We start from the raw sequence: 27,869 nt of genomic DNA, 5'->3' as shown, positions 1-27,869 counted from the left end.
TTTTGTTTGAAAATTGATTTTTAATGGGATTTTTTTCCAATACAGACCTTTAAGGGAAAAATCGCAGTGTATGCCTAGCATAAGACACAATGTGAAATAAGACCTGCTAAATCTGCAGCAGGGAGCCTACAAACTGCTGGAGAACCTGTCCCTCTGTTCCCTTTTTTGGCACACCTTCTCCATTAAAGTTCCTTTTTTTCAGGAGCCCAGGGAACTTAAAGTGTCAAGTCGAACATTTTTCTAGTTTTGGAAAAAGTGGGGAAGGAGTAGAACTCCCATTAAGCGTTTACTGCCATATGAGGCTGTTATATTTCCTTTGACTTCCTCTCATCCTTGGATGGAAAAATCTACAAAAAGAACACATTTGTCAGCAGGACAGGAAGTGATGATAAACATGCCCAATTGAGAGCTAAGCAACTTTAAAACCTGAGAGGGGCTCAAACTTCCCTATTTTATCAAAAACTAGAAAAATAAAAGGTTGAGCATTACATACACTAACATCAGACAATAGGTGACCTTATCTCTGGTTTATTTCATCAATACGGCCTCATGTTAACACTGGGCTTGTCAATTTCAACACAAAGTTACAAAATTTTTTGAACCAAAAAAAAAAAAAAAAAGCTCCAGCTCTAGTAAGCCCTTTATTACCAATGTTGCAGGTTTGTGGGATAACCAATATATTATAATATAAATTCACATAGTCCAGTTTATAACACCTCAATTACATCTGGGGTTCCCCATCCTGTGTGCCCTCTCAAAGGTATCCCCGTCCAAAGTAATATTTCAGTTTTGGGTTGGCGTTGCAGTGGAGTGTTGAATCACCCAATGGATTCTTACACCTTTCTAATAATAAAATTGCACTACCAAGGTCCCCAGCTTTGCTCATACCCACCAAGCAGCAGAATTCTTTTGCAGCAAGTTTTAGTCAGTGCTCTGTAGGAAAGGAGCAGACTAGGAAGTTATGTCTTCAGATTAGAAGAGGGTGATCAGACCCACCCACGCCAATCCAAAACTAAAACAGCAATTCATGTTGGACTGATGCCTTCATTGCTACAAAGTATTTTAGTGTCAGATTGCATGATTACATTTCTAAACTACATATCTGATGGAAACAAGAAAAAAGGCCATTCCCTAAAATGTCAGTTATCTGCAAGTACATTTCATCAGAGCACATCCATGTATGTCACACCATGGGGACAACCTAGTTCTCTTTAAAGTGCTTGGTACTTTAGAGTTTTATTTAATTTTTTCACTTTTTTCAGTGGTCGAGACAGGTGGAAAGACATGATTTTTTTTTTATTAGAAAACTTATTTTTTTTCAACATTGACTAAAAGGGAATATACTTTAAGAGTGCAGTTTCGATAATTCATTATGTTGGTTTTATACTGAGAGAAATGCTACAATTAGACAAAATGAAGAGGAACTTGAAAGAAAATGCCAAGCATAACCAGTTTCCCAGCTGTTTGTACATGAAAGGGGTCCCAATTTTGGAATATACATGCATCAAAAATGAGTGGTAAGAAAGACCAGCTGAGTGCCTCCTGCAGGAAAAGTACAGCGCAAACAGAAAATGTTGCATCATAATAAATGTGCACTGCCACATCACACTGAAAGCACTTTACTTTGTCATGCAAGAGGCCACAACCACTGTTCCTCCCAATACAAATGCCAAATATTTTCCTGTGTAATTTACAGTGCGAAATGCACTTTGAAGTTGATCTCCTGGGGTAGTCTCATGACACAGGACCCAAGGCTCATAGTCTCAGACACTGCACCTTTAAAAACAAGGCAATGGCATCATCCTTATGTCTAACCTGAAAAGTTCAATTAGGCCTGATATACTCTAATTGCAAATGTAAGCATTAAAATGGAAAGAAGGGACAGCAGCTAATTGACATCTGCAGTATGGTGGGGTTTCCTGTACCTGATACGTAAGGTCTGAAAAATTGGTTATGCCAGGAAACGCCACTCCAGTAGGTTCTCAAGAAGAAAAAATAACTTTCCCACTAGTTCAATGATTGTATAAGCTCATGTTGTTAAGTACCTATATACATAAGTAACAGAAGTCCTCCAGCATGTTCATGTTGCAAGGCCATGTGTGCCAACATTGGAACATTTTATTTCAGGGTGTGAAGGAGAGACTACTTGTGAAATTGATGTAAAAGGAAAACTTTAGCATTTCTATTTAATTCAATATAATTTGATGTGGTTGAACCTCCTTCCAAAATCCAAAAAATGTGTGCAGCCTGAGCCCTTATTTGAAATCAGCTGTATTGGGCAGGATGGCCATTAGTGACAGCACCATAGAAAATAATGACTATATTAATACCTCTGAAAAACAAAAATCTCTCACTGCTGGTTTCAGAGAAGAGATCAAAGCTTCACATGGCTCTCTGTGGTGGAAAGTTGAGGCTAAAATCCAGGCAAGAGGAAAATATAAATTAAGGCAACTCTGTACTCATTACTTTGAATTTATTCACTGTTAAGTACCTGAATTTGAATTGTTATCAGCCTCTTATATACCCTACATAACAGAACGTATAACACTCATTCACTATCCAGACAGTGAGCCTGTTATGTCTACATTGCTATGATGTGTTGTACAGCAAAATAAGAAGCTTCCATATAAGTATTTGGTTTGCTTTGAGTTCCACATTAATGAACTAGGAGCTAATATAAATATATATATATATATATATATATATATATATATATATATATATATATATATACACAAAAAGTTTAACTCCTTCTAGAGAACCTGCAAAAGAGCTGTGGTTGTATGACAAACTGAAATCCTATAGAACCAGCAAAAGAAACTGCACTTTTAAAGTTGGGAAAAAAAAAGTCCTAAATGTACACCACTTTTACAAATTGGGAGCAAAAAGTATTATCAAAGGCCAAAAAAGGAAGATTGTGATTTAACTCTTTTCCAGATGGTTATAAAAAACAGGGAGGGACAGCTACACAAAATAAAATAAAAATTACACATCTTTGTTGAAATACATCAGACTAGATTCAGCCTATACAAAAAAAAATCCTCTAAAATAATTTTGGTAGTAAAATAATACAATATAGGGGCCATCCAATCGTTCCAAGATTTGATGGCACGCCTTCCTGGGGATGTAACATGAAGTGTGAAGGGATGGGGAGAAAAAAATATTTAATGCTTTAAGGAACGGTCAGACTCAGACATTAGTATACAGTAGGGAGCGAAAAGACCCTATTGGTTCGTTCTTTGCCTTCCCAACGTATCTTGAAACTTGTCCGTCTGGGGAGCTCTTATTCTTGGCGTTCTGTTATTTGTTAACTCGTTTTAAGCTTGGGTAATCGCAGACAAAGGGTTAGTGCCTGTACCCCCCCTCTGCCACTCTGCGGTGCTACCTGTAGGGGGCTAACCGATAACACGGCCGTGATAATTTATAGGTTATAATAATGCATTGTGATCTTGAGTCAGCCAACCCCACTGGGGTGACACGGCTCTACGCTACAGTCATTTCCTGAAACATTGTCTGAATGCGCTTCATTTTCATGACCCCTTAATATGCCCTTCATTGGTACAAGGGCACGTCACGTAGTTGTAGCCTGGCCAGTACGATGTTCGCTCAGACCCACACTCGGTGAACCAATCCTATCAGGTTGGCACTGCTATTTGGAGCCTGCCACCGGCATTAATGGTGCTGTCCTGTGCTGGCCTTTTCTGCCAGGTGCCGTAGGAAACTGTCGTCGGGCTGTCCGCGGTGGTTCAACGCCTCGCTCTTAAACAGAGCTGGCGGTGGAGGCAGATGTGGGACTGGCGGTACTGCCAGGTGGTGTGGGTGGGAGTGCGGATGCAGATGCAAGTGAGAAAATGGATGCGGGATGGGCCGAGGAGGCAGCGAAGTCAGGGCGTTGAGGTTTAGAGGCGGCGTAGGACTGCTTGGAGGGATGTGGGCTGTTTGGAGGTTAGTGACACCTTGTGATGGGTTGTTAAGAGCAATCTGCAAGGCTGGTGGAACACCCACTGGACTGGTGACCCGGAAGCACTTCTCTTTGTGAGCCTTTAGCATGTTGGAGAAGCGAAAGCGCATACCACACACGTCACATGGGTAAGGCTTTTCTCCTGTATGGGTCCTACGGTGCCGTTTCATGTTTGGGCGACTGGTGAAGCTCTTGCCACAGATTTCACAGATAAAAGGTTTCTCTCCTGCAAAAAAATATACATATACAGAAGTTAGCAAACATTCTTGTTTAGATTACTGCTTTTTCAGAGATTAACAGGCTGGTGGTAGGAATGAACAGATCTGTTGCCCAAACAGTTGTGCACAGTTGTCTGCATTGCCTCAACAACTGAACTACTGGGTCACCAGACTGCAGGTTGTTGCTAAATTTGCTTAAGTAACTATGCAACACTTTTGCATCTGGCACCTAATACTGGATTCTCCACCTAGTGTGCAAATCCAGAAACCTTTTGATGTTAGTTAGGTACCCTTCCAAGGCATTTAAAGACAAATCTGACCTATTCAAGCTACATGTACAATAGCAAATTTGCATGAGGAAAGAATCAGTTATGATGCAAACAGAAACGCTAAGCGTAGTTTTTACCAGATACAGCAGCTAACCCAGCTGCAGTCTAGTACAGAAAAGAACACATCAAGGATTAGCCCACATTTCAGACACTTCTTTGTATGTTGTATATAGATGAGATGTCAAAACATGAACAGTATTTGTACAGCTAAAATGTGCATCAGTTCATTAGGAAAGCTTGTGGACAAGTGAATGTTAAACTGAATAGGCTTTGTTGTCTTTTCCCTAATACAGTTGTGGCCAGCTGCTACAGAACATAAAAAAAATACAGTGAGCTTCAACATTTACCAAACATTTGATTAAATTCCACCAACATGTGGTTAAAGATTCAGACATGTTAGCACATCTACTAGGTGTTAGATGCCACTTATTTTTTGGGGGAAATATTCTTACTTCCTGAGCAACTGATAGATACAGGAAGTGTCCACAGAAAACATTTAACATTCCCCAGCCCATCGAAACCTGAGAAGACAGCTCTGACTGTGAATTTAGCACACATTATAATAGACTGGTAGTTAATATTGAGTCATGACAAATTGAAAAAAACAACCTTTAATAAAAACAGATGAATCATATTATGTGAGTGTATGGTGAGAAAAGGGAACTTCCTGCACTAATCTCCCTAAAAATAACAAAGAAGGAAAAGCTGAATGTTTATGTCCAGTAACATTGTACCTTTGTTCTTTTCCCTGACTCTTAGGTTACTGCTCATTAGGAGTCAGAAGCAATAAAAGTAAACAAACAAACCTGAAAGGTTTGCTTCTGCCTAACTAGAGTCTCTAGAATCTTGCATGTTACAGTATTATGTACTGTACAGTAAGATTTGGTTCAGGACCTAACTATTGTTACTATGAAATGTGGCAACTTACCTACAAACAAATGCAAACTAAGACCTGTGTTCTACTGGACAGGAAACATGATATACATGCAGAGAGAGAAAGCTCACCAGTGTGTGTTTTCATGTGTTCATCAAAGTACTGCTTCATGTTGAAGTCCTTTCCGCACCACTGACACATAAACTGTTTGTGACCGATATGAATGCTCATGTGTGAACGCAGCTGATATTTGTACTGGAAACGCTCATCACAGTTCTGGAGATAGAAAAGCAGAGAGGAAGCTACATTAGATGTAGTTTTTTTGTACACCACATTTAGGAACAGCATCATTTTTTTTTTTTACTCAACAGCACAAAGTTTAAAACTTTTATATAAGTGAGCCTAGACTCTAGTAATATCTCACCCACCTTGGAGGCCATCTTCTCATGTTAAACAACAGGCATTTTCACTTTTTTCATGCAGGATATAAAACATCCAGGGAAGCCTATGGACAACTTTTTTTTTGGTTTGGAGTTTAGCTTGATATTCATGGCTTGTACTGTACTATGTTCTTATTGGTAAAAGCTCATACTGTGCCATCTAGGAGCTCTAGATACCTGCGTCTGTGGACATGTTATCTCCAGGGCTCTGAGTGTGAATATTTACTGACAGCCATGACAAAGTACAGCGCTGACTTGCCTCTAAATGTACAAGCTTCACCACTAGCATCCTTATTTAATTCACTGAGTAACTGGAGTCACTAATCTAGAAATCATATCAGTCAGTCAATATAGTCAGCAGTCCTGACTTCATTGTAAAATAAACCACAAACTAAAGCCTACCATCACACTAACAGTTCCTAGATAGTAGTTTAATACTTTTGTTGGTGGTTACAAGAAGTTTACCCAAAATAAAAGAATCCTTTTCAGAGTTTATATTCAGCCACTGGTAGTAAACAATTCAGGTTCTGATATCAGAAATGGGTCAGATGACATCTTACCTCACATCTGAATGGCTTCTCCCCCGAGTGCTGCAAGGAGTGCACCTTCAGTGACATACTCCTCTTAAATGACTTCCCGCACGTCTCGCACGTAAAAGGCATGTCCTTCGTATGAGCTGGATAACAAGAAGATTGAAAAATTAAAATGAACAATTTTGCAGACCTGCTACATAGGTTGTCACTCCAGGAGAAATTTATAAACTGTAAAACCGAAAACTACTTAGCCAAGTTAGGGACTAAGGCTAACTTACTTACTACCTAGTCAAGACCTGCAACTTTACTTTAGTATGAATTAAAAAAACAAAATGGAAAAGCAAAACCTAAGTTTTACTTTAACGTAGACAATCTGAAAGAAAAAAAAAATTCTAAAGAAAATAACATTTTATATGTTCAAATAACAGTGCAGAGAAGTTTTGCCTCACATGAAGAAATGAATTCCAAAAAGATCATTTCTTAGAAAACACTGGAGAGAGATGCAATGTATCCTTGAGGCGGCCTGCCAAGTGCCATCCTCCGATATTGTTTACTAGGAAGATAGTATTTGGTCAGGTTGGTGAAGATTTACATTCTAAGTACTGAATCGACAAGACATAAAAAGCAGGCATCTGTAGGTACAATTACATCTCATGCACCCAAGAGCCACCCATATCTGACCTCTCCATTTCATAAAAAGGGGTTTTATAACTCTTGTGGTAGTGGTAATATTATGAAAGCCCAGAAGACTCCTACTAGAAGCACTGATGCTTTCATTATAGATGGAGATCCATGCGCAGGGAGCCGTGTGTCACTCAAACGGGAAGAAACTTCCCCCAGAGTAACGTCATGATGCCAGAACCTGCCCACCCTACCATCGCAGGTCTGAGTCTCTGGACACAACCCGCCCATCGCTCTGAGCTTGTGATTGTACAGGGGACTTGGTCGCGGCTCTAGGCTGTACACCCTCCCAGCAGGGTCTATCTCCTGACACCATTGGGGGGGCGCACCGACCAGATCCGCAGACCACCAAAATTGGCTTGTGGACCACCGGTTGGCGACTGCTGCTTTAAATGACTTTTATTTAGGCTTAGTCTACATGGACTGTTTACCCAGCGTTTAATCTGTGGCTTTTAAAGCCCTTGTTTGAAGTCCCCATGCATTCCAATGGGCTAATCTACACCAGGACGTTTTCTTTCAGGCACGTTTTTCAGCGTTATCTTAAAGGTTGATTGCAACGTTTGAAAAATTCAAATGCTGGATAAACAAGGGAAAACGCATGAAAATGCTTGGAAATGCTTCAATTGAACTCAATGGAGGGTTTTTCAAGCGTTTTTAAGCTTTTTTGAAAGCTTCCATTGAAAACAATGGGGGCTTTTATAAACATTTTTAGCAGGACTTTGGACTCTGGAAGCCCCCTTTAATAAGGAGACTCCCGGCACCCCACCCTGGGGAATGAGTACAAGGTACATAAAACCCCTTACTCATTCCCTGAAAGGGTTCAAATATATGTAAAAAATAGGATGAGGCTTTAATGTTAAATTATTTCATTAAATGTGTGTGTGTTTGTGTAACAAAACTTTTTTTTACAGGTTATCCCAATGACAGGATGATTCCCAGGGTTGCAATGAGCACAGCCCTGGAAATCCTCCTGACAGTGAGGGATCGCAGGGCACTAGGGGTTACATGAGGACAAGCCTCTCCATTCACCCCCAGCGCTCTGTGATTGGCTGAGGTTTTACTAGATGTGAATGGGGAGACTTGTGCCCATTCACCTCTAGTGCTCTGTGATTGGCTGAGAAATAGGAAACCCTAAAGACAGCTCAAGCATCATCAGGATTTCCCTTTCCTTAGCCAATCAGGGTCAGGAGGATTTCCAGGGCTGTGCTCATTGCAGCCCTGGGAATCATCCTGTCATTGGGATAACCTGTAAAAAAAAAAAAAAAAAAAAACGTTTTGTTACACACACTCATTTATTAAAATAATTTAACATTAAAGCCTCGTCCAATTTTTTTTACACATATTTAAAAGTAAAACTTTTATAAACGTTTATGTAAAATTGCGGCAATTCGCGGTAAAACGTATCATAGGCGTTTATAAAAGTTTTTTAGTGTTTTAAAATTAAGCTTTAACACGCTTGTAAAAGTGCATATAAACGTGTTAGGAACGTTTATATGCCTTTTTGAAATCGTTCATGTAGACCCAGCCTTAAAGGAATGTGATTATTTGCTGCACGCTATCTATCAGTATGCGCTGCGTATAGATCAAGTTCCATAAAAAACAACGATGAAATATCTCCATCTAGTGGTTGAAAATAAAAATGGTAGCTGTTTTACTTTTCCTTATCAATAAATATTCAAAATGCAATTAGCCTTAGAAAGCATAAAGCTGGAATATGAAATACATTTTAACTATCTAAGCATTTTCAACAACAAAAAAAAAACAAAACAAAAGGCTTTTCTTTTTGTCTGTGATCGCATATAGTAAATTATTGTTCATAGAAATTCCACCTAAGGCATTGTGTGATCCAGATGTAAACCCAACACCGCTGTCCTCCCTGTACCAGAACATCCTTCTGTACGTTAACCCAAATGGGGGAGGACACAACTTTAACCTCCATGAAACTTTGAAACAGAAGTATACAACCAAAGGAAAACTCTACTCAAATATTTGTACAGGAGTGGGGTGTAGGGACCTGAGAGTTATTTATGGTGAGCAGCAAGTTTAGTCTTCTAACCCTTAAAAAGTTCTGGGTGCTGCTGGTATACATTTTCAGTCCTCAACTGGGTGCAAAAGCAGCAATAAGATTTTACTCCCACATGGCACGTATTCCTCCTCTTTTACAGTTGTAACTGGAGTAACAATTTTTACCCAACGACAGGTTCTCTTTAATGCCATTGTGTATGTAGTGATAACAGTTCTGTACTATTTCAGTGAGTTTTGAGTCATTGCTCTGAGCCCACAGTGAGCAGGCAGACAACTTACCAACCAGATGTTTTCTGACATGGGCCATCGTGTAGAATTTCTTTTCACAGATCTCACAAGAAAACTTCTTTTCGGCGTAACCATGGACAATCTTAATATGCTCGTGGAGGGACCAGAGTTTCTTAAATGTCTTGTTGCATGTGATACACTGTAGATAAGAGCAGAGGAATCAGAATTTCCAGCTTTAAGACAAGAAAAATGCACCAACTACTGCAAAACAAACAAAAATATTAAGCAGGATGACCTCTTGGGTGAAAATCGCTGTTTAAAAAAAATGACTTCTGATTGCAGACTTGACTGATCAATTCATATTTTTTGGTTACCAAACAAGTTAATTTATTGTACTTTGCATTATAAACTTTCCACATGGATGCCTTAGATGATATCGGGACAGGTCACTTAATCGGAATGCCAACAATTTTTAAATTTTTTTTGTAACATAAATAGGTAAATATTAAAACCTTCATAATTAAAATTCTGCCATTATTTTTTGTCAGCCTTTCCCAACCTTTTTAACATGGAAAAACCTTCAGAATTTAGAGAACCCTGCTATAATTACTTTATCCACAGCTCACGGTAGAGTAGTGTGGTGGTCAGTGAGTCACCCTTACAGATAGCCTGACCCGAGAACCACAAACTGCTCATGGCTCAAGGACCCCCCAAGCAATCATTGGAGGAACCCTGGTTGAGAAACCCCGGTCTTCAAATGTTCATAAGCCTGTTCACAGGTACTTAAACTTACCTCTCCACACTCCTTCGCTGCATCTATACATGGTCCTCCTCTGGGTTCAAGATTTTTAACCACCTGTATTGGCCTGGCCGAACAACGAATGGATGAACTTTGGATATAGGATTTATGCTAGCGGGTATTGCTGGCTCTAACATTTGCAAGGGGTATAGTTAGACCTGAAATTTGCTAAAAGTAATCATTGTTGGTTCTGTCACAAGCTGGGAGTTAGCATTGCTGTCTGTCATATTAAAGGGGGTTATTAATGTTGGCCCGGGCACTTGCTGGACCTTATTAGTGTCCTGTCACTTGCAGAGGTTTATTATTGCTGCCATTGTGCCAAATATTAAGGTTTCTTTACTCCCACAATCTCTTCTTTGTACCCCAAGCCTTATTTTGTCTAAACAACAGCAAAGCAAACGAGTAAAGAAGTGGCACATAAGAATTCATATACTGTGAATAAAAACAACAAAACACAGGGCCGTAAATTGACTTCATCAGACAAAATCTGAGGGCAGGTTGTAGGGTGCAGAAAAAATAAGACCCTTGACATATCTCCCCCCCATTTCCACATCAGCCCCAATTACTTTTTACGCCAATAAACTGGAAACATTATCTGTGGAGAAGACTAAACCTCCTGATAGTGAAATGATACAACTATGCTACCATTTTTTCTTTACCAGTTAAAATTGTGAATGTACACCAACAGTAAGACTCCTTCTAGACTTGTGGTCTAAAACAGCTGCTATGCACCTAGAAGCGGCAAACATCACCACAGGTCAACACCTTTGCGTGCCCTTGTGTTTTTGTACCAGAGGGAACACATCACTTACAAGAACTGTGCAGCAACTCCACCGCAAGCACAAAGTGGTTCCCAATTGCAATCATACAGCTGAATGGGAGCAGAGGTTGCCTGCAAGTCGGAAAGGCCTCAAGGTACTGAGAGCAGACTAGGTAACTCACATCAAAAGGAAAAGTGGAACCTGTCACACGGAACGTTATATCCAACCATGAAATCCACAAAATCCCCAGCTATTAAGGGATTAAATTACATCTACATCCAAACAATATTTTTTTTCTGCTTTGAATTGAATCTGGAAAAAGTAAAATCCACATTATTCTTTTCCTATATCCCACTGGACAGATTTGATTTCTTTCTCTCCTATCCAAGTACCACAAGAGAAAGTAAGAAGGAATCATTAAGTGAGGGAAAACCCTCCTCGTCAGCGGAACAGACTTTCTAAATGGTAGATTTGACCTCACATTGTGTTACAGAGGCAAATGCAAAATAACATATCGCTGACAACAGTCACTATACAAATGGAGAGAATGAATCTCCTCAGCTTGGACCCAGACAACTAAAAAAAACTTGAAGCTACCAATTATTCCCCACTAAAGTTTATTTTTTTTTTACAACAAACGAATATGTAAAACCGGGGTCACAATAATTTTTTAACTGGCAAATACATTCACCATCCATAAATCTGGGATATTCACACACAAGCAGCACATGTATGCAGGTTCACATGAGATACACTTTATCTGGTACAGACAGAATGACCTTGTGAATGACTCAAACTGTCAGACAAAATCATTTTAATTGACGGCCTATTTTGCTACCAGCATATTACAATATGCTGTGCTGATAAGGCAAACTAGAGGAACTTGAATGCTTTTTTCCACCAAAGGCAAACATCTCCTAATCCACATGTGAAATGTCAATGTCAAATGGGCGGTTATTTGTCCACACATTGAACACCTTACAACATGGACCTATATAGACAAATATTGGCTGTGTGCATGGAAGGGAAAATCCTAAACAATAAAACTAATCCAAGAGGCAGTAACGGAAAAGGGAAACCATAAAACCAGTCCTAAAGATGTCCCTATAATGATGGGGACAACAAGGCTTCCCATACACTCCAACGGTAGGATAAAAAAGAAAAAAAAACTGTCCTATTTATAATATATATTTCATATTTAAGAAGGAAATAATATATAAAATGTATACGCTACTACATATTGGTATCAAAAGAATATTCACAGAACAATACCAATGGTGATGACAAATCTCCTGACTACCTACAGTAGACACGTAATTCTTACACAGAGCAGCAGACTTGCAAACAAAAGTCTAATTATCAGAATCCCCCTGGAACTGGTTAATGGGACACGTCTGCTGTGTAATTTTCACAGGGATTATGCAGTTACATAAATATATCTCCTCTACCCATCCTAAAATGATATTAGTACAGCCAAACTAGGAGTTCAGAAAAATGTTACTGTGAGTCTATAGGCAAAGCGGGCTCATACATTCTGTAAATAGTGATTTAGCCTATGAAAGCCCACTGAAAACTCCATATCTAGTTTACTGGCTCAGTACTGCATTAATAAGCGCTGCTGAGCTTTAAATCCCGCAGGTTTACAACCATTGGTATACACTGTACACCTAGGGAAAATTTTGGCAATCTTTAGATGACACTTCTGTTTGTTAAAGATAAATCATAACTGTGCAACTTATTTAACTAATAATGTTTTAGGAAAGGAGATACAAAATACAAGAGGAGTAAAGGAGAGGTGCATTTGGAACATACCTTAAACCCTGGTTACAGGGTTTAAAGTGCTTTAAACAGCATAAAAGCTATCCAAACACAAATTTCAAAAGCAGACCCTGCACTTTAAAAGAATGCCTGTGCACACTTGCCCTGGGAGAGCATCTAACTCGTCAGGTTTTTATTGTGTGCAGAGATTTTACATCTGTCCTAAAGCAAATGAGAACTGATAAGTGTTCAGGCCAGGGAAAATAACATATATACTAAACCCAACAAAAAACATTTACAACAAAATATTGACAACACTATATTATTTATAACAAACAGAAAATAGGATAAGCATAAAACTAATTCAACGTAATAAATAGCACTGCACAAATGTAAAACATCTAAACACCCCCCATACCCCCTTAATGTCATTACCACCAGTCCCCCTAAGTCCAGAAGTGTTAAAGCAGATCTTGCTGTAGAATGCAAGGGCCACCATATTGTCCGACCTAATAAGCGTTCATAAATTTACCTATTTTTAGAAGATGTGAAATAACCAAAAATGGGAAAAAAAAGTTTTATCCTTAGCTATATTTTCCAGGACATTATACCCAAATACTGATTTATCAGTTGTGATCACTTCTGGGGAATTATCCCAGCTAGCAGTTTCTGGTGAACATTGGAGATGGAGTTGCACTGGAATCATATTTGAGTGGGAACATCCAAAGGTAAACAAGATCGGAGCCAAAAATATTAGCAGGGAGATGACAGTAACAGAACCGGAGTGGTTGCACAGCCCTCCTGACTAAATTTATGACTTAAATGTCCTTTTTGGAAAGGCCTGTCGACAAGTAATCTATGTCCAAGTAAAAGATATTGTTTAGAATTCATTTAATGACAAGAAGCAGTACTTGCAACAAATGTTCATATGAAGTAGTGCTTCAGAAATAAGTGACCTGTTCTAGGGACTACTTATTAATGTTGACATTCACAAAGAGGTACTTCATAAATAATTAAGCAGCAAATCTGCTACCAAATAATTAACATGCAAAAAGTCAACAAAAACAAAATGTGCATATCTAATTCTCACAAAAATTAATTGCTGGGCTGGATAAAATGCTCACATTTTTCTAGTGGATTGGAATAAGGTTTAATACTAACGATATTCCACCAAAAATCTTTTTGTTTATAGATAACATTCTTCCTGCTGACCACTATGATAATATACTGCGAGCTGTGAATAAAGTATTTATAGCAGAGGATTCTTACGCCTCAAAGTTACTTCAAGGGCTTCCTCATGTTAAAAAGGTTGACAAACACTGCCCTAGACAAATGAGAATTTGTTCCTTGTATTGTGATGGGGCAAAGACAAAACCTGAAACAGAAGAGCCAATTGTGCCTTCTGCTGAATGGTAAATCGGTTGGAGGTCCCAAAAAACTGCACATACTTGTATGGCATCCTGCTCTTACGATCATCCATAAACGTATTTAGATGCACTTGATTGTTAATACACATGACATAACCAGTGCACTTTTAATCTCAATCTTTAACAACATGTCCAGTCTATTTGCAACTACTCAAGACACATAGAGAACAAACTATCTCTATGACCAATGAGGTGCTGAATTCCCTTTAAATCCGTTACGTTATCAGCCTTGTCTTGAAAATCCACCTATGTGTACTAGCCCTACTCTTTTCTCCAGCCCAGGGCACAGCTTTATACTGTTAACAAGTGTTAACATCTATCAGCTACAGTATCAAATTAGCAAAATCCTCAGGCTGACAGTCGGCTTCATTTTAGGGCTTAACCGGCACTCATAAATCTGATTTATTGACAAATATGTTGTCAGAATTACAGAAGAGAAAGCGAAAGGATTTGTTACTTGACATTTTTACTATGGGGTATACCTCTGCTGTCTTGTAGTTAGCCAATCCAGAAGCTGAAGCCAAATACATGACAGCCAAAGGTTTTGAAGTTATATAGGTTGCTTTACGATTCCTTTCACAATATACAAGTTGTGACTCCAGAATTTGAGATATATGTTTTTAGATAAGTTTAAATAAATGACTACTTATAAATGGAGATGAGCTGCAGTAAGAGGCGAGTTGCAGTATTTTCCTTCCCAGCCTCTTTTTCTTGAAAACACAAGGAAACTACATGCAAAGTAAACTAGTTTGGTCAACAGAAGTACAACAATAGAACCGTCAGGTTGCTTCCAGTTGCTATTACTCACCATCTTTGGGTCCAGATTACAGGAACCCTGTTTGGAGGAAAGAAATTTTACACATGCTGTCTTCATGATGACCATCATAAAAGTAAAAAGCAGAGGAAACTTTGAGGAAAGGCAGCTTGTCTTTTAAAACGGTCAACTCAAACATATAATAGCAAAGTAGAAAAGAGATTTAAATGGGAATGGGTTTGCAGGTTCTTTAAATGATCAAAGCAGTGACCTTCCTTACCCAGCATTTTTTCATTCAGTGCGGGGTGTTTTCTCTGTGTTATCACTCATCCATAGGGCAGGTGTGTTTTGCTAAGAAACTGTACTAAAGATGCAACCAACTGAATTTTATAATGCAATACACCCAATTGAGAAAGGTCCAAAAGCAGCCAAAGAGGCTTTGGGGCTGATGGCAATCAAGTTTTATTTGTCATTCCTGCAGACCAAATTTGGGGAAATGTCAAGGATTCACATTGGTTGCCATGAGCAAAAAAACATTTCAGTTTGCAAACAATTTTCCTACAGAAGTTCCTTTGTGGCTATTATTCTTGGAGTTGAGCTCTGGACACAAAAACTGTAAATATGTTCATCAATAGCCACAAAAGATGTTAATCATCTACGTGTTCACAAACACTTCATAACTGCATAAGAAAGAGCAGCGGTGACTGGACTTTTTTTTTACATGAAGCTTCTGCACATCAAAAAGGTACATTGCAAACAAAAGAATCCAAATAAAAACATACATGCATCTTGTATTTAACCAAAATTGCCTATTCCAGAATTTAGCTTAAAAGAAAATAAGGAACGTATATTTGGCCATAAGAAATACAAGTGATGACAATTATAATCAAGTAAATTGGAAAAACATGCACGATAAATCACACCACATGTCAAAACCTTGTGTTTGTAAATTTGAATGGGAGAATGCTACGCTGAAAAGAAAATCACATTTTCTTTTTCCCTTTTCTGTCTCACTAAGAATGTTTTCCTTCACTTGTCATTATGTTGACAAAACAGGTAATATTGGGAAATCGTTTGCTAGGCAGTGGCTTTAAAATTGTCCCCCACAATAACATCTGGCAACTATTTAGCTTCCAGTTGCAACTCAAAAAAACAGATATTCCCTCTTTTCTAGACCCGGTCCCACATTATGTAAATATTTCCCATTTTAAGGTAAGAGGTCATGAAGATAATTTTAAGTTGGTGTCATGGCCTGTATGGCAGAATACTATATTACACCCATGCTGAATGACCCGACTCTAAGAAACCGTGCAGAAGCAGTCAAGCATCAAGCTAGTGCTAAAGACTGAGTTCTCTTGGACTACAACCCAACTTCCTCCCAAGTTAGTTTTGATAGCTCCTAATGCTAAACTTCCATGTGTCCTGAGAATGTTAAGTAAACCCTGGAAAAGAAAAAAAGGCTCCAGAGGATGTGAAAACTAGTACAATTTAGGGAAAGGAAGATTTAAATCTTTATGAATAATACCATGAAAACTGTACACACCTGAATGTTTTTCTCACAATCTGTCTGAAGATGTAGAGACAACTCGCTCTCCAGGACAAACTTCTTGCCACACTTGTCACAGATCTGCATCCTTCTATGTGTAACATTCATGTGCTTTTCCAGGTACCACCGCGTGTTGAAAACCCGTGGACATTTGTCACATGTAAGGGTTTCCTTCTCCTCACCTTTACCTTTGTCGGAAGGAGATTTAGGATCTTTGGGAGTTTTCTTCTTACGCTTAGGAGCCTCTTCACTTTTAATCTGCTCATTTTGAGGGTTGGAAAGTGAAGTCCCATCATTGCCCACAATGTCAGAGTTCTCAGTTTTTTGGTCCCGGTTCATATGCTCCATACTGGACTGGTTGTCAGCTGTGTGAGAATCGTTTTCTTCATCATCCTGGCTGTCGGGGTCATCATCTCCAGAGTCGCCTCCCTCCTCGTCGCTGCTGGTCTTCATATGAGAAGGATCCTTGCCCACCCCTTTGTCTCCTTTGGAAACATTTAAGGTTTGGTTGTTAAGGTTTACTTCTACAATTATCTGTTCTCTTTTGTAATTGACATCATCCTCATCTTCTTCCTCATCATCGTCGTCGTCGTCATCATCATCATCATCGTCGTCCTCAGATTCTCCAGAATTCTGCCGCTCACCCTTAACAGGCGGCACCTCATTGGTTGGCTTACTGTCCCTAAAAAATGTCTGGTGCTCTGGTTCAAGAAGATGAGGTTTGCCTATTTTAGTGTCCATCATAACTGAAAAAGGTCCTCCTGTCTCTCTTTTAAACTGCTTGTTTGACAAATCAATCTCCTGATTTGTACTGTGGTAAAACGGAGGTGGAACAGCAACTCGTAAGGGGTCGTCAAAACCCATGCTGGAAACATCTGGAGGGCGAACATCTAGCAGTTTTTGGCAGGAGTTGGCTGCCTGAGCCATCGGGTCAGGCTGAAGGTTTGAGGGACGCAACATTATTAACGTTCACAAAATGAAAGGAACGCTTATTGAAAGGCCTTGATAAGAGATTTTCCTAGACTGTTTTCATTTGGGGTTTCCAGGGACCAAGACCAGTCTATTACTTGTAGAGAATAGAGATCTTTGCCTAGAAAATAAAAAGTACACAGTTAAAAAAAGATAAAAGTAAGTACACGTATAAAAATTAAGCAAAAACAAAACAGAGTAAAGGAGGGTTTTTAGGCAAATGTTGTATTAATGATAAATTCTCATAATACATAATAATTCCCAAGGAAAAAAGATAAATCATCACAGTTTTTCCATATAAAAACATAAGGCCAAAAGAAGTATACTGGCAATACCGGCCAAATGGGGCACTAGACATAGGATCTCTATTTAGATCAAACAGCCAAGTGTAATTTGTGTTGCATGCCTATGTATCGTTAACCCGACGCGTTTCACCGAGGCTTGGGCTTCCTCAGTGGTAGCACTATGCTTAGCAGATATGCACAATCACTTGGTGGGTATCTAGGTTTAGTAAGATATACATGATATAAATACTAATCAGGGCAGAGTAAAAAAACAGATACTAGGCCACTTTACACCATTTACCATTGGAAGAGTAAACCCTGCATTTCAGCACTTATAAAAAATGGTTACATCTTTCTCAACATCTTACAAGATAAAAACTGTCACCCTGGGTCAATCACAAACACCCAAAAGCATTTCACAAATTTGGCACCAACTTCAACAATCTGTCTTAGATTTACAAAAGCTAAAGCCATAATTGAATAAAGAAAATCATGTAGATTACGGTTATTTATAAGTATTTGCTCACCACCTACTTTCTGTAACACCATTTTCTCCTCATAAAGACACATGGCTGCCACTACAAAATCATGATAGGAAATGTAGGCTGGAATATATTGTTTATCACATGGTGACATCTGATTGATCCTCCCACTGGCTGAATTTAGAAAAGAGAGTCAATGAGATGCAGTGCAGCATGCAAACACATATTGTCTAAAAAAATTATGTTTATGATTATACTTCTATGAACTGTTTGCATTCATTTATCAACCTGATTGCTATTCGAACGTCCACTTTTGGGGTTTAGTTGGTCTTTAAATGGAATACAATGAAAACTTTTACAGAATACTTTTACTATGTGAAATTGAAGGCAGAGGCTGTGTCATATGATACTATATAGCTGATCAGTTTGCAAAGAGACTTGTTACAGACAGAAAAGCATTGAATACCAAAACAACTCCAACAAAGGAGACATTTCTCGCCTTCCACTCATCATATGTCAATGTGTAGTATGAAATGACCTTTATGTAATTCTCACAGCTCCAACAAAAATGCACTGCATATATCCATGTGGCAGCAGAGCTAAGACAAGAACATTTTATAGAAAATGAATGCGGTTGTCACAAAGCCACAGTAACTTACTTAATTCACTACCATGGACTATGTACGTTGCATACGGTATAACACAATAAGAGTTTAATCTGTTTTTTTTGCTAGAATTCACCTTTAACCTTCAGGTCAGTAGCTGTATTGCAAAAAATGGAACAATTCTATTAAACAAACAGGGATGTAACACACAAACCTCTTGTTTACAAAGGAATTGTAACTAAGGTAATTTTGCTTTATCCCACAGCTCATGCATAAAGCCTCCCAAGAATATATAGCAGCTATGTATTTCCACAGCTACAGTGCAGGGCAGCTACTCGGGTTTAACAGAATAATCACAGATGATGTTCTTCACCGAAATTCAATATCAGCCTTTAGAGAAATGTCACAGGAGACCGATGGGCCAATCAAAGGGAGACCAAGCAGTCTCGAGATGCAGATTCTAAATGCAGCTCTATGGACATCACAAGCTTACGCTATGCACGCAGCCCCACCTGCACCGCAAACAACAGGGACGTGTTCCTCGGCATAAAGGGACACTGTCAGCTGGGCACAAAGGAATAGATTGACAGTGCTTAAGGCAAACAGAAGTAACAATGGAGAACACTTAATATAAAGAAGGCTGCATTTGCAATAAATTAAATATTGAGTAGACAACGGTCTTTACCAGTGAAATCAGGACAACCACTATTGTCCGTGTTTTCCCAAAGTGTGGGATGAAAACTGCTGGTGATGCTCAGTGAGGCTCCCAATTTATGTGTGGAAAAGCAATTGTCAGTGGCAGGTATTATAATAGGCCTTTTGTTTTTTTCCTTCCTGCTCAATAAAAGTGTCTGTGTTCATGGGCTCCAAAAGACATTTTAGAAAACCCAACTTGCTTGGAGGCTAGCAGTACAGTTGGCCTCCAACTGGAAAACAATGGTGGTACGCAGGAATAAAGACCTCCCTGCTAGAATAGCTCACATCGCAGACTATTCTTTTCTTTACAAGAGGTCAGACCTTCGCCAAGCACAGGACAAATAACCCCAATTACACGTATCTTATGCGGCACAACCTAGTAATGAAATTTTGTCTTGGGGTGTGACCTCATAATTAGGCCTTTTTTATGAGAAAATTTTTTTGTGACTTTAGTCTGTCAAGAACATAAAAAATCTCACCTGTTTTATTAGATGGGCATCTCTCCACATCACTACACTGAATGCCCCCAAAGAAAACTGGATGAAAAAGATAAAAATGGATTTCCTTTTCTTCAGAAACCCCCATATATGAATTCTGTAGGTAATCTTTGGTTTTGCACTCAGCTCTGAAAAGTGTGTTCACAAGATATACCAGTACTCTAAACCTGCTTTTATTTCCAACCTAAAAGCAGTATATCCCCATAGCCCACCATGCAAACACAGATAGAAAAAAAGCAGAGCATGTCCTACTTTGTCCGCCCAACGGGAGACACAGATTTTGTTTTTTAAATGTGGTTTGGTGGATGTTAGCAATCCAAATAAAACAAAATAATAGCTGGTTTTGCAGCAAGTATAAATTAAAAGGAGAAAAAAAACAAATCTAATAGCATTCATTGCATTGTCAAGTTTACACAGAGTGTTTACAAAGCAGCTTTCTCCACTCCTAGAAGAACAAAAGAGTGTATATGTGCTCCTCCCCAGCCGGTATACAGGTCAAATGAACACTCAGCAAGCTTAGCAGACATTTAGCTGTTGTGTGCAGATCAGGAAAATTGCACATCTACAATTCCAGGGAATTTCTGAAACTGGCAAACCATTTACTGAAAAACACACATACATACATACATACATACAGGAAAAGGAGAAAGTCCTGCCAGCTATAAAGCTCAACCTGCTTCTATCACCAAAACAGTCCAAGACCCCATTTGAACACACCTTTGATTTTTAATCTGCTGCCCCAGTAGAGGGGTTCAATTTTACTTTAGCAACAACTGCTTGAAAAAAAAAAAAAGAACACTTGTACAGTTCTAATTTAACTGTATGTAGGTGTCCATTTCCCCGACGCTGCATGTATCATCTGGAAAAAAAAAAGTTGTCGCCGCACGGCTGTCACCTAACACCAGTCAAAAAAATGATTACAAAATGGGCCCATTTAGCCCATTGTTAACTGTATGTTTATGCTACCAAAATGAGTGGACTGCCTTAACAAAACACAAGTACAGTAAAGCATAACAAAAATCTGAAGTTGCACTAACCTCCAACATGTTTAAGATTTACAGTCAGCTGTTTAATATAAGGGCTTACCAGAATGGATATAAAATAAATTATTTGGATCTGACACTTACAAAGTGTGTAGATTATACAATCAGTCTATACCGTGTGACTTAAATGGCCCTTTTAGCTGGGTGCACCCACCTGGCACTTTTCAGTAACCATCTGGCTGTTTTTGGGGTGGTTACTGAAAAGTTGGGACACAATACAGCAACCACCACCTACATAAAGCTTCCTTCCACCCAGGTTAAAACATTTCTGGGAATAACACGGCTCTCTTCCTATACAGAGATGCTGATCAAAACCTAATCCAGGAAAGTTCAATATTCCAAATCCATTGAGAAGTACAGTATTTATCAGGAGCCCTCTATGTAAGACCTCAACAGCCCTAACAATGGTCTAATCTGGGATATTCTTGATCGCTATGTCACAATAGATGATGATGCACCAGGCCAACTGAAGACCATTTGTCAGCCCGAAATCTTAAATGCCACAATGGGGCTGAAAGACTAAAGGAGCTGGGAATTTCACAATCCTGCGAAAACCAAATTTCCTTTTTAAAAGACATATTAGTTCACAGAATTTATTGTTTAATGAGCCTATGGGAAGACTTTCAGCTCCCGCAGCTGGCATTACCTGTTTTCCAGCTTATTCCATCGACTTGCAGATTCTTCTGACTTCAGAAGGGTGAAAGACAAATTGAAATTCAGGCAGTTTATTTTTCTTTGTCTTAAGCAAACCTCTAGAATTATGTGTAATTAGGCCCAGAAGACACAGAGCAAGTGTCTGTGACAGAGGAATGGGAGGTGGGCACGTATCTCAGGGGTAGGGACAAAATACATCCTTACTATACACAAGACGTGCCGCTATCAGAATTTAACAATACACTAATCACCACATGAAATCTATTACGGCTTATTTACACTTTGCTGTTCATGTGCATTGCCCTAACACATCGTGTCACAAGGTAACTTACACTACACCACAAAGCTTAATACGAACTGACCTGCACTGCAATACATGTGATGGGGTTGGGCCCCGATTTTCCTGACATACTATGCCTAATAAAAACTAAATCCATAAAGGGGGAGTAGGCAAAAAGATTCAAGGAGAGGGCAGACCAGGGTAGTAGAGTACATTTTAATATCTCTAAGATATAAGAAAGCAAGTACACACGAGATGATTCTTGCAAGATACAAACAGTCAAGGTTATCCCAGGTGAGAATCTCACATGTGGCTTCCTTTTAAAGACCATTAAAGCGGAACATAAAATTGATGGACCATTAGAAATGTGTGGGGGCAGATACAACAATACAAAGGTGTCAGAGTTTTGTATACCAGGACGGCCTGGGATTTGGGTCTTACAGAAAGGTATGTGCACCTCTTCGGTTTTGCAGCAGTTTGTCTCCCTTCCCCAGTTACATATAACCATAATACAAATAAAAAAATATAAAACTCCTTTACACAGATAGCATTTTAGCCTAAAATATCCATCCCCTAGCAACCTAAAATAAATTATGGTTAATGAACGAGCCTGGATTTGACCTAGATTTATAAATATGCCACAAAGCTTGGAACCTTCTGAATATCTCTTCTCTCTGAAACCTTACTAAAACTTTAAAGACAAGCATACAGAATCAGAAATACAAGGTGCAGCCTGATACTTGAGGATAGGATGGAGAATGAACACACATGTAAATATTCATGTCTCAAATTATACGTCCTGTATGCAAACCAAGAATGACACACACCATGTAGAACCAGCATAAAGTACTTAGGCTTCATTGACACAAGCGGCAAGTATCTGTATATGCTAAAATATGAATAATGACAAAAGATGAGGTAAACAAATGTGACTGCAATGTAGGAAACTCAAAGCATTACAGTAACAGTGGTCTAACAACTTCTATGAGACTACAAATCTTGCAGGGCTCGACAGTGCCGTCCTTCTGAAACGGACAAAAGCCTTGGATTATTCAGGTGGTCAATTATTATTATTATTAAACAGGATTTATATAGCGCCAACATATTACGCAGCGCTGTACATTAAATAGCTGACAGGTCCTCTTTAAGCTATTCTAGCTAAAAAAATAAAAACATTTGTTGAGATAACAGTGTAATTCACTAAACAAAGCAAATGTGCTAAAGTTAGGATGTGTACCTGAATAAATTATTTATGCAAAGCAGGAGCCTCCACCTCCAGTAAGGGGCCAGTAGGAACAATCTTTCTAATTCTTTACTATGAAACGTCTTTCGCTCGATTGCTGCATTCATAATCATATTTAGAAGTTTTGAATTTCTCTTGTTTGTTTTAGGATATGAGCTAATAATGATTTTAATTATGGATCAGCTTGTGGGTATTAAACAATCTTCATGTTAAACCCCAAATGATTAGGCCATGTTCACACTGGCCAAGAGGCTGTGGCGTGGTTGCTTTGGGGGGACTCTACATGTAGAATCTCCCCGTGGCAGCCGCATAGAGAATGAATTGGGGTGGCAGTGAGTGTAATGTCTAATGTACCCAAACAGCTGGCAAGGTGTCAGCTGCCAGGAGCCGTTTATGATTCCTGAGGCATGACTGAAGCAGACCTTAAGCTGGCTTTCCATGTGTCAGCCAGTGAGCAGCGTTTTCCATTATCACCAATTTAAAAACAGGACTACTACCTACATGTTAGGCTTCATATACATTGCAAGGATTAATTTTACATTTTAATATGAATCTCCCTTCAAAAACATGGGGGCTATCAAATTGTTTAAAATTTTTTTTTGAAGCCCCTTACTATTTCTGAGCACACATAAAGGACTCTATTAATAAAAGGATCAATGAGCAATGGTTCAAAAATGAAGTTTACATAATCATATAAACCCTGACTGTTACTATGGACAAGAGCTGTACTTTCCTTCAGCTCAACTGCCTGCTTGTCTTACAAAGTCTCTATATTGAATGATCAAGAACACAGCCAGTATATAAATTTTGGGTCAGTGTTTCAAGAACAACAAGACAACATTTTCCCAAAGGTGTTATCACAAATGGACATAAATGTTAGTGATGGCTTCCAGCAACAGAGCGAACACAGGAGCGCCGTACAGAAAGGGCTGCTCATTTTATAGAGAGGGAAGGAGAAGCTGGAGGACACCCCGCTGCGTCCTCCTCCTTATAAAACCGCAGCAGTCATTCAGTGTTCTCCAAATGTTAATTTAGAAAATCTAGCGCCTGTATGAGGCTTTTGTTTCTGGGGGTAAAAAGGCTTCTGTACCATGTCAAACATTAACTATTGCTGAAAAACTATCTCAGATCTACAGCGATAGCCCAGAAAAAAGAAAGCTGGAGGTATAGGCAGGAATGACAGAAATGTGTTCATTCATAAGAATGTGTATAGATTTCATTCAATTTTGCCTACATTTTTTTTTTATCTGTATAATAAAAGCAACAGTGCCACCGACAAATGTTTCTAGGAAGTTTATAGGAAAGTGTATTATTTTCCACCTAGATAACTTAAACACCAGGTATGTTTTATAGAAAACCTTGTGTATATCTTCCACCCCCCTCACCTACAATAGATAAGGTCAAGCCTCAGACTCAGCTTATTCCCAAACACAATGCTTGGCTTTCCGCTGAGCTCGAGAGTGTTTGCTATTCTTTTTCTTCCCAATGTCTGTGTTTTGATGGCTACGACCTCCATACAGGTAAATGGAAGAAATCGACCCAGCTGTCTCATTCAACTCTATGGATTGTGAATATTCACCTATGCCAAGAAGAAAATTGAAAGTAAATGCTGACTAAAGCAGCAAAACACCGGGCAGTATAAAGGGCAACAGCCTGGGCTGAGGTCTAATATTTGCTATTCTAGCTAAAAGGGAAACTATGAATGGGTTTTCTTATAAAAATACACTGCATGTAACACGTAGATTTTAAAAGGTGACAGAGTCTCTTTAAAGTACCATAGCTCAAAACAGCAACCCTGCTTCAGTCTCTAACACCATCTTCAGAGTTTTCTCAAAGCCAAAAACTGGGTGGGGAGTCGCTGTAGACGGGTGATCAAAAAGTGAGTAGGACAACATGACAAATTTAGTGCTCCCAGTTGTTGATGTTGTCATAGGAATGACCAGTAACCCCCTATAATTCTGTCCACTTTCTCCCACCACAATGTACTTTGCATTCTTGTTTTATGCCCTAAAAACAGCTGGAAAAGTGCAGGGTGGTACACGGAACTGAAAAGGCCCAGAAGAACACCGATCTGTAATAAACTTGTTATTCAACTTGCTCAGGAATCCATCACTTTTAATTGCGTATAACCCCTAGCTATTTCTTCCCATAGACAGGAAATAAATATATTCATTCTAAGCATGCTGAACACACACATTCTAGATAAGATTCACCTGCAGCTTTTAGAGCAGTGTTCTTTTTAACAGAGGGAAAACTCTTGAAACAACTTTCAGCTCCTCAGTAATTTTCTTTTATCGAAGATCCGCAGTGTGAAACTTCTCATGGTGTCGAAAACAACACTCCAAAAAAAAACACGGTGCAACAAAAAAGTGAAGTGCTCAAGTGTACCACACAAAAAAGTGCACCAGGTGTCCTACATGGTCCTGTCCCTAAAGGGACTAGGGCCTCTTTACCTGAACCATACAGGGTGCTCCTGACGGGACAAGCTTCCCAAAACTGAGCATACCCTACCTGAGCCGTAGCCTAGGCAGAGTACCTCCATACTTTGAGAGCTGACCGGAGCCATGCCCTCTCAGCATAATTGCTGTATCCACAGCTCACAGTATATTAGTATAGTGGGTCAGTAGGAAGAATTGCTGACCAGTGAGAAGAATGTCATCCCCACAGATAGCCGATTGGTGCCACCTAAACTATTTGAGGCACAAATTGCTCAAGAAACCCCTTAACAAGCACTGGAGGAACCCAAATAGAGTTTAAATAAACATGACCTCTCTCACTAGATCACTAGGAATACTACTTTTTAAAATAGGAGAACTTTTACTTATTCTGACCCTTTTGTTACATAAACTAGCATGACGCCGCCACGTTATATCAGGGACAGGTTTTTTCTACGTGCAGGATGACAACACCTAATGACGCACAGCCTTTAGACCCAAGATGCTTTGTGCTACTTTTAGAAAAGCACTGACTTCTATTTCTGCTATTGGCTTCCTAGCAGCACACGGACCATGTTCAGGTGAGCATGCAGACGTTGCATACATGGCGGTCGTCATTCTATGACCTCTCTTTATTGGGGAGATCACCCCAACCATCTCCCCAAAACCAACGACTCCCCATATGTGATTCAATATCCATACTGGTGATCAATGGGAATGTCTGTAGATCTGGCACACCAATGATGGCTACTGTCACTCCTGCAGCTCATCTTCCCCTCTCCATACAGCTGTCACCCAATACAAAGCTTACAATTGTCCCCGCTGACAATCATTGGGGCTTTAAAGGGGAATCACCCTCACTTTGGGAGATTTACCCAACTTCCTGTTGCCTTTCTGGGACAGAAAACAGAAGGCAGATTTTCCCAATGATGAGGGTTTGCAATCCTTACCTATTATATGTATCAAGAGAGCTGAATAATCAAAAACAATGCAAGGGGTGTAGTACAAGGTCTTACATACACTGCCCATGTAATTGTACAGCTGCTTCATGATGTGTGTGGTGACATGGAGAATACATGGCTAGGTGTATGGGCAACCTAAGCAAGAGGAGGGGTAAGAAGGCAGGGTGGGGTAAGTCATAAAAGTGAATGCTTAGGGCAGCTATTCTATTGCCCCTCCCTAGGCCCCGGCCTACCTGCTAAATAAAGCGTTGTATACAGCAGAGCTGACCTCCTGTGAATAGAAGTCCTGCAGCATTAATATTATCATTGCTAAGTGCGGCCTAGCAAGCCACAGGCCTGGAGGCTTCACAGGCAGCAGCTGCCCCCCTCTGCAGGCCTCAGCTTTTCTCTGCACACACCAGGCCCGCATTCCCTTCTCTCACTCACCCTCCCTCCCGGAGTGTCTCGGTCCATGGCTCCCGGTAAGCTTCCTTCCTGTCTTCGGCCTCCTCCTCCTCCGCCGCTCACGTCACTACACCGAGCGCCCCCCTCCGTGCGCGCTCCCGGCGCCGCGCAGCTACGTGGCCGCTGCCCGCTCCGTGCCGGGGGCGCGCGCCTGACTTGGCTCAGCACCCTTGGGATATTCCACGCATGCGTACTCGTCTGGAAAAGAAGCGAGATCCTCGGTACGCCGAAAGAACTTTCACAGCACAGGCGCAGTAAGGGGGGGGGGGGGGGGATGCGCGCGTAGCCGCGTTCGACTCTGCACATGCGCAGTAGGCAACATTTTTTTTCTAAAGCATGTCATAGGCAAAAAAAAATGTGTTTTCTAAGAAAAGATATTCAATCCTTGTTAAATTGATTTGTCTTATTTCTTTATTAATTTTACGTTTTTATTCTTTTGTTTCGTGTACTATAGATGTCTGTTATTTTGGTCTCCAGTAAAATGGCCGCCACCTAGGCTGTGCAAGGACCAATTGAAGAAAGGGTGATTGTTGTGGGCGGGGCTTTGCTGGTGACACAGCAGTACCCTTGGAAGGACCACTGAATTAAAAGGGCGATGCCTTACTGGATCAGCAGATCTCCCCTGGGGGGTCTTGGGTTTGTCTGGTGATTGCAACTTCATTTTCTTTGGACTTTTTTTTTAATAAAACATGTAATGAGATACTGGTTTTTACCTTTTTATGCTTTGCACATTTTTCCCATTGAGGATTTCTGGGTGACAAAACTTTATGTATTTGGCTAGTTCTAGTTTCCATTTGGAACCCATGTGACAAAGGGGTGACAACACAAAAGCAACAAAGAGACAAAGTGTTGTCACCAAAGCACATGCCATGCCTGAACAATGACCTACCTGGTAAAAAAAATAATCAGATATATCTTAAACAAAGCTGCACATTTAAAAA

At 39.7% G+C, this 27,869-nt stretch overlaps 1 protein-coding gene across 3 annotated transcripts; it reads right to left on the bottom strand.

Annotated features, from left to right (window-relative positions):
• ZNF652 (zinc finger protein 652) lies at positions 1–27,105 on the bottom strand. 3 transcript variants are annotated; one of them, XM_072414741.1, is made up of 7 exons: positions 26,911–27,105; positions 16,332–17,424; positions 14,843–14,869; positions 9,341–9,488; positions 6,383–6,498; positions 5,514–5,658; positions 1–4,187 (listed from the first exon to the last, which is right to left on the bottom strand). In XM_072414741.1, the coding sequence occupies exons 2-7, from the start codon at positions 17,292–17,294 to the stop codon at positions 3,673–3,675; spliced, it is 1,914 nt and encodes a 637-aa protein (XP_072270842.1). In that variant the 5' UTR covers positions 17,295–17,424; positions 26,911–27,105; the 3' UTR covers positions 1–3,672. The 3 variants fall into 3 exon arrangements, with proteins under 3 accessions (XP_072270842.1, XP_072270843.1, XP_072270844.1); XM_072414742.1 differs by lacking the exon at positions 26,911–27,105 and adding an exon at positions 26,718–26,852; XM_072414743.1 differs by lacking the exon at positions 14,843–14,869 and having other exon boundaries at positions 26,911–27,103.
• Between the last annotated feature and the right edge of the window lie 764 nt (positions 27,106–27,869).

Source organism: Pyxicephalus adspersus, chromosome 6 (genome assembly GCF_032062135.1).
Source record: "Pyxicephalus adspersus chromosome 6, UCB_Pads_2.0, whole genome shotgun sequence".
Lineage (NCBI taxonomy): Eukaryota > Metazoa > Chordata > Amphibia > Anura > Pyxicephalidae > Pyxicephalus > Pyxicephalus adspersus.
Note: the sequence above shows the minus strand (reverse complement) of the source record. Positions and strands in the feature narration are given on the sequence as shown.

Bases quoted from the DNA above. Each gene is read 5' to 3' on its own strand.
- ZNF652 (XM_072414741.1), bottom strand. From the start codon at position 17,294: ATGTTGCGTCCCTCAAACCTTCAGCCTGACCCGATGGCTCAGGCAGCC. The intron at 14,870-16,331 runs GTGTGTACAGTT...TCCTCCAAACAG, and splicing joins ATTGTGAGAAAAACATTCAG to GGTTCCTGTAATCTGGACCC. The intron at 5,659-6,382 runs GTAAGATGTCAT...TTCTATCTCCAG, and splicing joins AGAAGCCATTCAGATGTGAG to AACTGTGATGAGCGTTTCCA.